At 42.8% G+C, this 14,398-nt stretch overlaps 1 protein-coding gene across 1 annotated transcript in view; it reads left to right on the forward strand.

Moving 5' to 3' along the window:
• Positions 1–3,921: 3,921 nt before the first annotated feature.
• The window catches only part of EXT1 (exostosin glycosyltransferase 1), a gene marked incomplete at both ends in the record, with an annotated part of 25,042 nt that continues 14,565 nt past the window's right edge, over positions 3,922–14,398 (forward strand). Inside the window, 3 exons of the mRNA XM_009078131.1 lie at positions 3,922–4,015; positions 6,723–6,830; positions 10,381–10,500. Coding sequence (XP_009076379.1) covers positions 3,922–4,015; positions 6,723–6,830; positions 10,381–10,500 — 322 coding nt within the window. The remainder of the gene's footprint in view (positions 4,016–6,722; positions 6,831–10,380; positions 10,501–14,398) is intronic.

The following is a 14,398-nucleotide window of genomic DNA, read 5'->3' on the forward strand; positions in this document are numbered from 1 at the left end:
CTTTTATGCTGCCTAAAAAGGTATTAGCTGTGAACAAGGTACACTTAATCATTACGAAAGGAAGCCTTTAAGTTAATAAAACGTGCAGCTGATACTTAGAGAGAGATGCCAGCTTTGGGTTAAATCTGTAGCTATTTTAGTTTGGAAGACCCAACTGTCATTTTTAAGGCGTATGCATTTTGGATTTTAACATGTTTGAATGCTGCAGCTGAGACCCAGGCCAAGCCGACCCTAAAATTGGCAGTAAAATGTTACCTCTGTGCAAGTGTGCAGAATGAGGGAATCGGGAATGTATGCGCAATAATCGTGCCCCCACTGCCCAGCAGTCTTCTAATGTGGAAACCTGGAACTTTCTGGAAATAAATACCCTCCAAATAAAGCAGAGGACTCCTCTCAATGCTTTCCTACAGTAAATGCTCGGGAAGATTAACTGGAAAGCACAGGAAAGGAAAGGAAAGCACCAGAAGCACTGCAACACCAAAGCAGCACAAGTAAGAAGTGCCCAGACAGCCAACCACATGGTGCTCTATAGTGCTGGTCTTTGATTCCTCAGCCTGAAAAACCTCCATAGCTGGGTAAAACCAGAGTGTCTGGGTAGGCAGGTAATGCAGAGCTGCCCCCACAGGCTGGCAGCTCCATGTTTGCAGAAACCACAGCTACACAGGCTGGAAGGCTGTAACAAATGTCCCTGCCATCTTCAGATGTTGCCAGCTAATGGAAATAAGTAGTTCTGAAAACAGATCTAATCTCCATTGCCGGGGGAGAAGAATAAGAAGAGGCTCTGGAAGAACCTCTTCTAAACACTTGACTATTTTCTCTGGAGCTTAAGGCCCACTCACTCCGCCAGTTGTGAGTGGGGTTATAATACTTCATTGCCTCCCTGAGGTCTTGTTGAGATTAGTCAGTGGAGATGCTGAGGAAATCAAGCCCATCGTTGATGCAATACTGATAGTGCAGTAGATGCCAGATTGGTGCTTTATGTACAAGTATCCTGCTCTAGCTGAGAGGGTGTTCCTGGAAGTTTATGCCAGCTCTAATTTCTCTCCTGGACAAGTGAAGGAGAAACTTTGACTCCAGCAAAAATTTAACTCACATACCTATGTTTAATCATAATGTTTCTCTCATTGACTTCTCTGAAAGTATTTCAAGTCAGAGTTAAGGGAAGTGCAGAAATGGTTTCAGGTGTATGCTGTGTGCTTTCTATGCAGAAAAAAGTACCAGTTGTGCACAAACAATTTTCCCTGCCTGACAAAACACTGGCAAAGCTCAAACCTCCTGCTGTATGCATAGTTTCTACTGGGCTGAACAGGAAAGATTCTGAAACTAAGAGTTGCTCTGATTCCTTCTGTCCCTACCATGGTCTGTGGGCTGGAGTTTCATTCACCAGGTGATGTTTTTGTGGCCAAGGTTTCCTCCAAATGTTGCCTGGTACTCTGAGAAAAACATGAAGTGATCTCTGCTGAAAGCTCAACTCTGAAATATTGTTTGGTACATGTAAATGATTTCCTCCACAAGCGATGCTTCAAATTACAAAGCTATGCTTGGAGCTTGACAGATATGTTTATGTATTTGTGGCTGGCTGCATGTATTGTGTAAAAGGTGTTTCTGAATTTGTATTTAAACATACTGGGCCACCTTCTGTCTTCCAGCTAAGGCAGAGTGCCCCTATTGCTTTGCGTGCTACCCATAAAGGAGTAGGAGTAAAATTAGCATCTTTTGTTTAAGGATTTCAAATACATGCTTGATCCTGGAGTGGTCTTTTAGGGAATTAAACTGGAAATCGGTCCCTTATCACTGCACTCAAAGATCCTGTTGAGTCACCTTAAATCATTTTGGTTGAAATTGCAGGGAAATTTGTTCAATAGAAGAATCTCTGGTGTAGCTCATTCATTGCAGCACCTCTTGGCGAATGTTGCTCCTGTTGTATTTGTGGGTTGTTCCTGAAGAGAGCAGAAATTTTATGCCCATACATCAAGGTTGGAATGCAGCTTTCTGTGTACATGTGATGTAGATAAATTGCTTTATGACCATGAACTGTGCTATTACAGAGCTCAGCAATAAATCACATGTTAAATTTTAAAATACACAAATGGAAGCAAGATGCGAACTGGTTTCCAGGTGGAAAGTGGTCAGCAAAATCCTTTTTTTTTTCCTTTGTAAATCTCTCCTATTATCAGCAAGTTAGATATGAAAAAAGGTGCCCAATCCCAGACGTCGCTGGGATATGGAGGGCTCACTTGCAGTGGCCTCACTCTCTGCTTTCCTTTGTGTTCTGGTTTTGCCATCGACATTTTGTGGATAATGTTGCATTCTGGGGTATTACAGGATTTTACATTTTTAGCTAGCTAATGATGGGGAACTTCTGACTGGTATATTCTAGCCCTACGGCATATTCTATTTTTGGTATTTATTAACATTTTCTGTCATACAACATACAGTGAAAGCAATGAGCCTCAGTCCTCTCAATATATAAAAACTGAATGCTTAAAAATGGCAACTTTTTTCTATATTTTTTTTTGGTATTCCAGTTTCCTAATATTTTCCCCTGCATGCTGTGTCAGTGCTGGCTGGTGAGCTGGGACATGGCTGCCAGTATCTATCCCACACAGAGAAAAAGAAATTACTGCCACTCAGACAGAAGACGTATATATGTATTTTAACCAAAGTTGAGATAGGATTTAAAAATAAAAGGGGACTTTGAAGTCTGTTTTGTAGTTTTAATTAATGCAATGAGGGTTTTTATTTTACTCTCAGTGGAGATAATCTTAATCCATTCACAGTGACCTTTTCTTGTGCAAATTAGCTATACACGCTTGTTTAAGCAAATGGGCCTTTGCAAGATGTCTCTTCCTAAAAACGGAGCTTATAATTGAAAATTGGCTTACTCCCATCTGTCTGGCCTGTGTGCGAATACAAATGTAGATCCTGACTTCTTGCTGTATAAAATACAATCATGCATGTATGTATGTGTATACATACACATAGACACATACAAAAAAAATTGTGCTGCCTGCAGGCCATGGTAAACTTAGATTATTAGTGTTAGAAAATTTCCGTGCTACAAGCTGCTGTCAAAATAACATGTATCTGCAGAGTCCAGGACACTCTGGAGAACGGAGGGTGTGCAATCTGGATCCTTTTGACTCAGAAGAGGTCGATGCCATTCACAGTTCCATGGGTTTGCCAGAAGTACAATTAGCTAATAACAGGCTGGAAACTGTTAGGATTTGATGTGGTTTTTTGGTGAATGGTTTTGTGGTGATTGATGGAATCGGAAAAAACACCCAAAAGTGTCTATAAGCACTTAGTTTTAATTTGGAGGAGCAGGGGTCATTGCAGCTATGTGGTTAATTGCCAAAATTTGGCAGTTTATCCCTCTCACCACACTTAACAATAACCACCAAGTGAGTGATTGAGTCATTGTAACCCCTCTCCCTTTTTAGTGCCTGCTTGATAAGGGAAGATTTCTTTGGCATAGTTTGAATATTTTTTGTTTTGTACAAACCTCTTGCACAGAAATGAACACAGCTGTGCATGGCTTTGGCTAAATCTGAATAGAAATCAAGGTCGCAGAAGTGCCACAACAATGCTTTGGGTATCAAACATTTAATGTGTGTTTGTTGCTAGAAGTCATGCACAGCTGTTATTATTGCAAAGGCAAAATTATTTCCTTCCTTACCAGTTTCATTGCTGCCCTCCCCAGCTCTCTCCCATGGTGGCAGCTCCTGAGGATGAGCAAAAGGAGGCAGGGAGATGGCTGAGACACATGCATGGCAGGAGCTACTTAACCTGGTGGTGAAGGGTCTTGGTTGGGGATGATTTTATCCAGATGTGTCTCAACAGCTGTTTGCATTTTCATGCCCAGTTACTCTAGGACTCACCGCTAATTGAATTTTCTCTTTTCTCCCCTGTTCTTGTTAGGTATGATTACCGTGAAATGCTGCACAATGCCACTTTCTGTCTGGTTCCCCGTGGCCGCAGGCTTGGCTCTTTCAGGTTTCTGGAAGCCTTGCAGGTAAGAGCTGCAGTGGCAACGCTGTCTGCAATTCAGTGTGCAACAGCAGGGAGGTGGGGAGGAGGGAAATGTGTTTCAGTTCCCTAGCGGACAGTAATCCACTTTGCGAAAGCCTCTATTCATACTTCTGGAGCAATTGGCAGCTTCTTCCCAGGAGGGGCTGAGCACTGAGCTCATCTGAAGGTTGTATTGCCTTACCTCCAGGAAAAGGGTTTCCCTGGATGTGGTGAGGATGAGAGGTTGGCCCGGTTTAGAGCAGTATTGTATCAAGCTGTGAGGCTTCCCGTGGGAGACACTGGCCTCTACAAGTAAGCCCTGGGGCAGTAAAAATAGCTTTTTGTTTTCACTTAGCCAAAACAGACCTGCTTATGCATTGCCAGTTTTGAGATGGTGCTTGCTGAACATGCAGAATGTGATCTTGAGGTGGTAAGGCTCCAGATGGAAGCTTCTCATGAAGGTGGATATAGGCTGATCTCAGGGAGCTCACATGCTGTATGGGACAGTACCTGAATCCCCTTCACCTTTTACAAACATTTTGGTTACTGGTCTCCTTTTTATGCTGTGGACCAGCTGCAAAGGGCAGTGCAAAGAGGGGCTCTGGAGTCACTGTGGCAGCACATCTGGCAGCACAGTGTTCAAGCCTGACAATGCCCTACTCTGGCTGTAGCCAGTGTGACTGGTTTTTTCTTTTTTCAAGCATCAGCTCAGCCCTAGGGTCCTGGATCTTCAGTCAGCCATACAGAGCATCTTGGGAGGTGCTGCAGCTCCCCTCTAGGACTGGCATCTGGATTTCCATGGGGGCTGGAGTGGAGAGGAGGGGATGCTGAGGCACTTCTTGGTTTCTTTGAGATGGCAGATGAAGACAGGGTCCTGCCTCCAGGAGATATTTTGCCATTTGGGATTTGTCCCAGCATTGACAGTAAAGCTATTAATGAATAGCATCACATCACTTTTCCAAATCAACCACAAAATGCCCAAGCCATTATTAGAGAGTATTGTTTCCTGCAATGGAGAGCAGGATTCAGCTACCTAACTGTAGGTATGTGATGTTGTTTTAGAAGCTCAGGGTACCCTTCTAGCTTTCTGCTGCTTCTCTGGAAGGTCTCCAGTAGATCCCATGTCATGTCTGCCAGCCTTTAAAGGTTTCTTGGATACCCTAGATGCTCTGAACACTTAGGTTTAACCACTGAACCCGGCACCTACTTTCAAATTTGAGATCCAAGTTCTGGACTGTCACTTACCTCTTTCTCCTACTCAGGAGAAGATTAATAGCCTGCAAAATGCTGTTCCCTCTCCAGTCCCTTTGGAGGAAGAAATGGGACTGGCTTATATGGGATGACAAGTCACTTCAGATCCTCCTGAAGAGCACTGATCAGCTCTTCCCTCATCTGGTCCCCAAGTCATGCAGCTTCTGTTAGAGACATCGTCTCAGGAGGAGAAAGCAGGGAGCATACTTCACTGCACAGGACTTGGAGGCTCCAGGTCAATGATAAAATTCAGGCACTGAGCATTTTCCTAGCAGGCTAGCAGCAGTATTCACCAATTATGATGGATTCCCAATTTCTGTCTGGATGCAGGGTGTGTTAAAAGACCTAATCCACGTTAGTGGAATGTTTTAAACATGAAAACACATTGCTAAGTGTTTTCTGGTTGTGTTGTTTTCCATGCACTGATGTAATTTCCTTACAGAACGTGACAGTTCTCTATATATGATAAGCACCTCTGTAATGCAGACTTGACCGGTCTAAGGTGCTGTGTGATGCATGTTACCAAGGAAGGTACAGCAGTCTGGAACTTTCCCCTTTATACCATCTTTTTGGAGGTATGGGGAGGTCTGAACCCTAGTCTGCACCAAGCACAGAGCACTTAAGCTTGGCTTGATCCAAAAGAAACTGAACCAGAGCACAGTCTTAATGAAAATCCTCTGGTATTAGGATCTTTCATCACATCAGGAGGTTTTTGGTTTGGATCTTACGTTGTGATCCAGCTGACCAGAACGTAATGGTGATCATTTGTTTATGGAAATACTGCCCTATTTACTGAATATTAGCAAATGGTATGTGCAGAGGAACTTGTGCAAATAATAAAAGATTAAATAGTTTACATCATACTGGTATGAAATAGATACTAAATGTATATGCTTTGTGTTTGTTTTAAGACCTAAACCAATTCTTATTTTTGTAGACAGGTAATGACAGACAAGTTGTGTTTGTGCAGTTGCCTCTGTTTGGAGAGTTGAAATCAAACAGGATAAGGAATTTTCTCCTTTGTGGGAAAGGTGCTCTGGAATTAAATATGACCTGTATTTTCTGTTGGGTTGTCTAGCAACATATTATAAAAATTAGGGGAGTTGTTCCCTGCTGAAAGGTTCACAAAGCAGCGAGGGATATACCATACCATGTTGTATGAAATTCTCCAGTGTTGCATCTGCAGCATTTAACAGTTCTGCCCTCGTCTGGCAGTGTAAGCCCTAGACTGCAAATACCACTCTCTGTGCAAACCCCACCTTGCAGTGCATATGATTAAGCACAAAATGGAAAGCCATAAACACGTGGTCTGCCCTGCTGTGGCTTCTGGCTTCTGGTATTCTGTGCCATGTTGCCTCTCCTGAGCTTGTGCAGAAAACAGGGGTCATGGTGTTGGTGCAGAACTCAAAGCTTGCCTCGAGTGTGGGTGCCCACTAACCCCTGCCTTGCCCCGTGTGCAGGCTGCCTGCGTCCCGGTTATGCTCAGCAATGGATGGGAGTTGCCCTTCTCGGAAGTGATTGATTGGAACCAAGCTGCCGTCATAGGCGATGAGAGATTGTTATTACAGGTAAGAAAAAGACCACGGCCTTCAGCAGATCACTTGATTATTGCTGCCACCATCTAAATGGACGGGGAAGATGAATCCAAAAGGTCAGGGCTGTAAAAGAATTTTTATCATGAAGGGATTGTCTGTGTCACACTGGCTGTGAACTCATTTAATATGACATCATTCATTTTTTGACCTGAAGGTCATTGCAGCCACCAGGCCACATTCTTAAATGCAAGATATTTTTATTTGCAAAGACTATAAAATCTCATCTGATGTGGAGCACCTGAATGCCAATCTGAGGCAGAGCTGTCCTGGTCCAGGTATGCGATGAAGGAGGAAACATTTGAGGGCAGGTACTGTTCCAGTCCTGCAGAAATAGTTACTACTCAGGGGTCCCATCAGCACTGGGAATCCTCAGGAAAGCAGGCGTTTTCTCAGGCAGGAGTTACCACCTAACAGTTTGATGGGAAGCAGAATCTGTCCCTTTTCTGACGTGTGCTTTCTGAAGCAGTGTTCATGTCACTTACTGTTAGTCTTGACATCATGGAACAAAAGCAGGCTGAGAAGTTACAAATTCCCTGCTACCCTCAGCATCTACTTTGGTTTTAAATTCATTAGAGTGGGGTTTTTTCAGTTACCTTACTGGGTTTAAAATGTAAATACATTATGTAAAGTATGTGGAGAAGTTGATGTTAGGAGTTCTTGAAAAATTGCCAGAATGGCATTCAATAAAATGCCACTGCCCAGCATGAAGCTGAGGCTCACAAGATATGGAATAACCACTAAGAAGCCACTAAAACCACTAAAAAAGAGGGGTTTTTGTCATTGAATTTAGTGTCATCCACAGAGAGAAGCCCTCAAAGGTACAGCTGTCATGGCACCCCCAAAACTAAGTATCTTTGCAAATCTCTATTAATTTGTCCGAAGCAGTAAATATTTGTGAAGAGCTGGCCTAGCCAGCCTTGCAAAGTGCTGCCTGTTCTAGTTAATGTGGTACAAGCTACAAATATAAAAGGGCCATTTGATTTTTGCTTCTGTGGACAGCACATTTTTCTAAGCAAAATTATTTCTCTCTTTAAATAATAATAATTTGCTGATCTTCATGCTTTCCGGTAACGTGCCATTCGTTCCCTTCACAGCTGCTTCCATACTGAACAGCTACTGCACCATTATTAACAGTGTTTTTAAAGAGCTGGCAGAGGGCCTGAATGTCTGCTCAGGGAGATGTTTTTGTTATGTTACAGTTTTTCATTTCCTGTTTCAGAGCAACTCGGATGTTTTTATTTGCATATTCTCCCCATCATAGCACTGGGAGAGCTTAATCCAGCCTTTCTGCATTTATTTGTGCAGGGTGGGGTTTGCCTCCCCCCTGCTCATTGCTGAAATGACCTTTTATTAAGGTTCTAATAATTCCAGTGTAATCATGCCAGATTAGTGTTAATACATCATTTTCCCCACCTGTCTTTCTAGACAAGTAGATTAATAACTAATAGACAAATGCAGTTAAAATGGGAGCTCTGATTTTTCTTTCCAGCTGTTGTTACAGATCCTGTACAACTGCTCCTTTTTAACCTTGACACTGTGTTTGCATGGTCTGGTGTTTAAAATCATAACTTCTTGCAGTAACCTTCACAGTCAGAGCAGCCTTCCCTTTCAAAAGGTATAGTTGGGAATGAGTATTGATTTTATTTGTTGCTTACACACGTACACACACACACACACACACACACAAGATTGCACATATTGCAATGAAATGTTTAAGTTCATTGAAAAAATGCTGTATTGCCACTGTAAAGTGCCTTTAGTCTTGTCTTTGCTACTGATAACGTTCCTGGGTGTGATTAATACACGTGTGCAGCCAGTACAGGTAATGTTCATTATCCCTCTATTTATTGGAACACATCACGAACAGACATGTGCTAATACATGGCTTTAGCTTCTCTCTTTCCTACCAGCTTTGCAGAGAATATTCTTCCTAAAAACCTACATTTTACTTAAAGGGCCTGTAGTGAAGGAACATAAAGTAGCATCTTCAGCAGTCTGACCATTTTCTTCTGCTCCACCTTGCTGCAGTGCTAACTCTCTCATAAGCTCAAATTCTGTATTGTATTAGCAGTGTCTCTAAGATGATGGTCAATGGCTTGAAGGACTGAGAGAGCAAAGATTGTCCCATCTGACACTGTACAAGGTGGAGCCATGGACAAAATGTCTAGACCTGGTTGCAACCTCTGCAGTAAAGAATTTGCCGATTCTTGTGGAAACTTCATACATATAAATTCTTAAATTCTTAAATTTTCTTCAGGAAAAAAGTTTCACATGAAATCATTTGATTTGGGAACATATGAAAGCAAATAATGATCCCTGCCACTTTTCAGAATATTTTAGGAATAAGCAAAGTGTCTTTTGGTCAGGAAAAGGTAGGATGTGGTGGGATATAGGCACACTTTGAAATAAGCTGGGATACACAAGAACCAACATTCAGCCCAGGTATATGCTTTTACAGCTAATGACTCAGGTAAAAGATATATGAGCAACGAGTGTCTGAGAACAAGGTGGCCTAATTTAAAGGTTGGGCTCAATGATCTTAGAGGTCTTTTCCAACCTAAACAATTCTGTGATTCCAGTTAGAAATCACAAAAATGTGGGTGCAAAAGCACAACTCTATTCCTAGAAAAAACAAGCACAAATCATCAACATGCCCTAATTGCCTTTCTGGTGCTGTGAGTAGCCCTTGTAACTGAAGCAAACTGCAGTTCAGTTCCCTTGATAAGGTCAGCCTACATTGTCCAAGTGTTGTACTTGAGGCCTTGGTCAGTGTCCTAAGTTAGAGTGGGATGTACATACATTAGTTTCACTCCAGTGTGGAAGAAGGATATGAGGATGGAGAAAGATGTAAATGTGAAGCCGTCCTCTTCTGATCTAGTTACATTTTTTTATGGAAAAGTGTTGCAGCAGGACAATTTGGGATTTATTTGTACAGCAATTTATACTACAATTAATGTGTAGATAAAAGAAAAAAAAAGCAGGGTTTTCTCTTGTGAATAACAGGTGCTGTGGAAGATGTTATTCTTTCCACCTATGGTAGTTAGTAAAATGCAGTTTGATCCACAAGCTCCCAAAAAGTGGAGTCTTACTTAAGATGTTGTTATGTTTTCCTTAGTGCACTTTCCTTAGTGCTGTGGTAAAGGCAATTCCAGATCCCTATTATATACTTTGAGCATGGGGATTAGGTTTGTGGGATGAAAAGAATGAGGGATGTATGGAGGAGGAGCTCCTTACTGTGCCACACCACAACTCTGTAGCAGGGGTGGGAACTCTGTTACCATAAACAAACCAAAAAGTAAAAGAAAGCAGAATAAAATTCTGTATTCAATGCCAGAGGTTATAAAGGGTTGTGTCTTATTCGTTTTACATCAAGGCTTTAACTGTTGACACACATCCCTGTTGGACAGGAGTGCTGAAGCTGTGCAGCTCACTAATGGAGGAGAGGGCTTGTCAGCAGCATCTTAATTTGATGAGATCGTGTTGTTCTCTAAATCTTCTGACTATATTACATCTTGTATTACAGATTCCTTCTACAATCAGGTCTATCCATCAGGATAAAATCCTAGCACTTAGACAGCAGACACAGTTCTTGTGGGAGGCTTATTTTTCTTCAGTTGAGAAGATTGTATTGACTACACTAGAGGTGAGTAAAAATTGTCTGGGACCTTGCCGAGCAGCAAGGTTTCCATACCTGTCCAGCTGCTCCTGTCCTCAGCTGGTGTCAGACCTTGGTTTTCATGACATGCAATTGGTCACTGGGAAGAAGGCTCAGCATCTCGATGAGTTTTCTCCCCTAAGGAAATACTTTCTTCATTATGGGAATCCACATTAGAAAACTGACACAGTGAAAAATGGGAGCTACCCAACACATGGAAAGTTGTCATGTGTGATCTTGCCTTCGCAAGGCTTTATGGCTTATGAATCACTATCCTTGTCATTGGTAGTGAATGTATTTCTGAAGAAACTGTTCTGGAATTCATTTTGGAAAAAATACTATTGTAGAGCTCCTCCTTGACCATTCTTTAACATTTTGATGCCTTGTGTGGGGCTGTTGACCTGGCTCAAGGAAAAGGGGGGGCTTGTAAATCACTGTGTCTTATCTTCATACACAGGATAAGGGAAAGGCCTGATCATCCTTATAAATTATTAATAAATAACCATAATTAGAGTGCTATTAAAAAGAGAGACAGATGATCTCAAATGTGGAGAGAATCCTTTCTGAATTCAGAGACAGAGGAGAGATGAAAGACTCTTCAGAAGTAGGACCCAGGCTGCAATTTCAAAAGCAGGTTTCTTTTCTAATTGTTTTGCAATTTTTCACATAATTTTTTGACACACTTCTACCACTGAAAGGGGCTCACTTTGTAGGTGCAAATGCATTCGTCTTATGCTAATGCTTCTGCAATTGCATCCATCCTTGTGCACAGTTGTAAAGCTCCACACTTCCTGCTGTGCCTGCTTTCCCCTGAAAACTGCAAATGAGTGCTGCTGTCTGCAGTACAGGTTGCTTGTGGCTGATCTACCTCCAGCTGCTGCAAGGCAGTCCCGTAGGTTTTTCCATGCCAGTGAAGAAAACCAGCCAGAGACCGTTTGCAGAGCCCCTGGCATAGCTGTCCTTGCAACTCTCTCCTCACCCTCAAAAGAGCATGTCTTCATCTGTGCTGCCTATTGGGAGCTGCTCTGCATCCTCAAACTCCCCATAAGCACTGATGAGGTAGTGATAATTATCACAGCCCTCACTAGGATCGCACTCACAAAGCTGGAAGACCGCGTGCCATTGCTCACAGTCTAATTTATTCTTACAGAGGTCCCAGGGACTATCAAGTGCCTCATACATCAACTGCCCCTTCCCTGCATGCACCCTGTTATCGCTAGGGATTGCTAAAAGGACAGGCACACAGCTCTCCCTGCTGCCCCTCTCCTGCCTGTGCTGGGGCTGGTGTCAAGGGGACGTAACCTGCAGCCCCCACAGCCTTGCTGTCCATTGCATCAAGCTCCAACGCTCACAGATGTCTTTAGCACTGCTTTGGGGCACACTGGGCTGTGTGTCAACAAGTTTCCAAGGGACAGCAAAACCTGTAAAGCTGAAGCAGATGGATAACCAGCAAACTGGAGTATCTGCTCAGAGGGAAAAAACTCAAGTGAAGTCAAAAAGCTTCCTGGAAGATTTAGTTGAATGAAACCAATGAATGTATGCCTGGTGTTGAAGTTATGTTCAGTGATTTTTCATTTGTGGGGTGGTTTTGGTTTGAGGTGATTTTTTGCCTTTTTTGTTGGTTTTTTTCTTCAGGACTCTCCTTTTTTTGAGACAACTAAGAGAGTCTGTTCTTATGAACAGATACTCATTTAGCATTTCAACTTGCCTAAGTCCTGAGTTAAGTTTCCTTAGGAAATGAGTAAAGGAGTTGAGAGCGATTTTTGGTGTCTGAAGCCTGCAAGCAGTATATACTCTTCTTAAAATCTAATGCCTGGAAGTAAATTCCTATCTGGATTATTTTTTTCTGGTGAATGTGATCCATCTTCTGTTGTAATACTGTTGTGTCAGAGTGCTCTGATGATGCTAGATATCATCAGAATAATCACTTGCCTGCTCCCTGCAGTGTCAGTGGATGTCCACATCTGAGGATATCAGCACAGAAAATGTCTTCACCAACTCAGATGTCTGCAAGGACATCACAGCTCTCCTCTGCCCTGTATCCTGCACAGCTCTGAAAAACCTTAAGTCACATTTTAAGTTCCTTGATCTTATCATGGCATTTGGTGGCCTAAGGCAAACTGCTCATAGTCCAAAGTAAGAGGTTTGAATCATTTGGCCAGCAACCCCTTACTGAAGGAACAGAGGAACTGCCCAGTGCCTGGGACGTGGTGTGGGTTAGGAAACAACGCTCATGAGTGTTTGCTGCAGGCTGGTGAGTGGGACTGCTGGCAACACAGCAGTGGGGTGCTGCAGACACCATCTCAACTCCACTCTCTCAACTAGGTCTTCTCTGAAAGCAAACCCACGACATCCCTGCATGCCTGCAAAGCATGCTCAGTTCTCTCAGGAACAGGGGAGGAGAGGGACAGCACAAAGTACGGACAAGAGATGTTGGATGCTTAGCTGGGACATGTTGAAAAGCAGCAATGATTAAGGCAATATGTGAGGATGAGGGAGACAAAAATATTGGACTATTAATGCATTCCAGAAAGGAAAGTGAGATTTTGCCAGAGATTCTAACCCCTTTCTTCTCTTATTAAACTTCCTGTCATGCCTCATCATTGGAGAGAACATGTAGCTGCTGTCTGACTCTGCAATATGTGCAACACTGTACACTCTGCATTTTAATTCCTTGGTCCTCCATGTTATCTTTTTTTACACTTTTCTGTTCTCTTTCTGCCACATTGTCTTTTCTCCCCTCTATCTTGGCAGACAGCCAGGTTTCTTAGTAGACCAGGAGTGTGATAAATTAGTGATCTGTTCATTAACTGTGATGAACCACTGAGGCAGTTCCCCAGCCTGGTGCAGAACTGCTTGGGTGAGGTTTGTGTGCCTGACATGCACCAAAGGCTGCATGTGCTGCATAGCACCAAGACCCTGCTCCATGTTGGAGCTGTGCTGGCTCTGGGTGCACTGAGGCAGTGTTGAATGTGAGCCATGTGTTTCCCCTGCAGCCTTGTTGGCTACCAGCGTGGTGGAGCTTTCCACCATGCGAAAACCTCCTGACCATGTATATTCACTGACTTCTCCTTACCTGATTGTGCCCCAGTTCTGAGAAAGCAGGAGGGAGGAGCTGTAGTATTTAGGCTTTATGGTAAACACTGAGAAATATGTACTTTAGGTTCTGTCTTTATTTAGTGGCATAACTTGCATATGGGCAAACAGCAGTCGTCACCTATGTTTTGCCTCTCCTCACTGCCATGAGGGAGACCTGACAACTGTTATACCTAACTTTCCAAACAGAAATATTCGGATACATTCTTCTCAGTGATGGAAGTACAGTCCTAAGTCTGTTATTCAAAGAAAAAATGTTAAATTAACTTACTCATGTGAGTGAATTACTGCATATTAGCTATGGTAATTGGCTGTAGGCAAAATTCAGACAAGCATGCACTCAACATCTGCCCCAGTTTAGCAGTATGTATATTGCCACCAGCAGTGGATTGTCTAGCACAATGTAACTGGTGTTTTAATCTTTTCTTGTCATGGCAATCAAAAATTCCAGGAAAACCACTGCTCGTGGTAATACTTACTCATTTTCTGTATTGACCAAATGTCCCTGAACTCAGCAGCTTACAGAGATGTTAGCTTGTTTAGACTCCAGTGGCTGCTTTTGTTCTGTTTGTGGTGGGTCTTTTTGCTTGCTTTTGATTTTCCTATGCTTCAGTTCAGCTTCAGAGACATGAAGTTTCACCCAGATATGCCTACATTAAGGCCAGAGATGTTAGGTTAGGAGAACCAACGTGTTCTTGGCGCTTGAGCCCCGTGCAATGCATAAACTGCCAGTTACATGAGATCTCCTTGGAAGATCACAAAAGATGAGCCACAGAAGAAGGAAAGGCAT

The sequence above is a fragment of the Acanthisitta chloris genome, unplaced genomic scaffold, assembly GCF_000695815.1.
Source record: "Acanthisitta chloris isolate BGI_N310 unplaced genomic scaffold, ASM69581v1 scaffold28957, whole genome shotgun sequence".
In the NCBI taxonomy this organism is placed as follows: Eukaryota; Metazoa; Chordata; class Aves; order Passeriformes; family Acanthisittidae; genus Acanthisitta; species Acanthisitta chloris.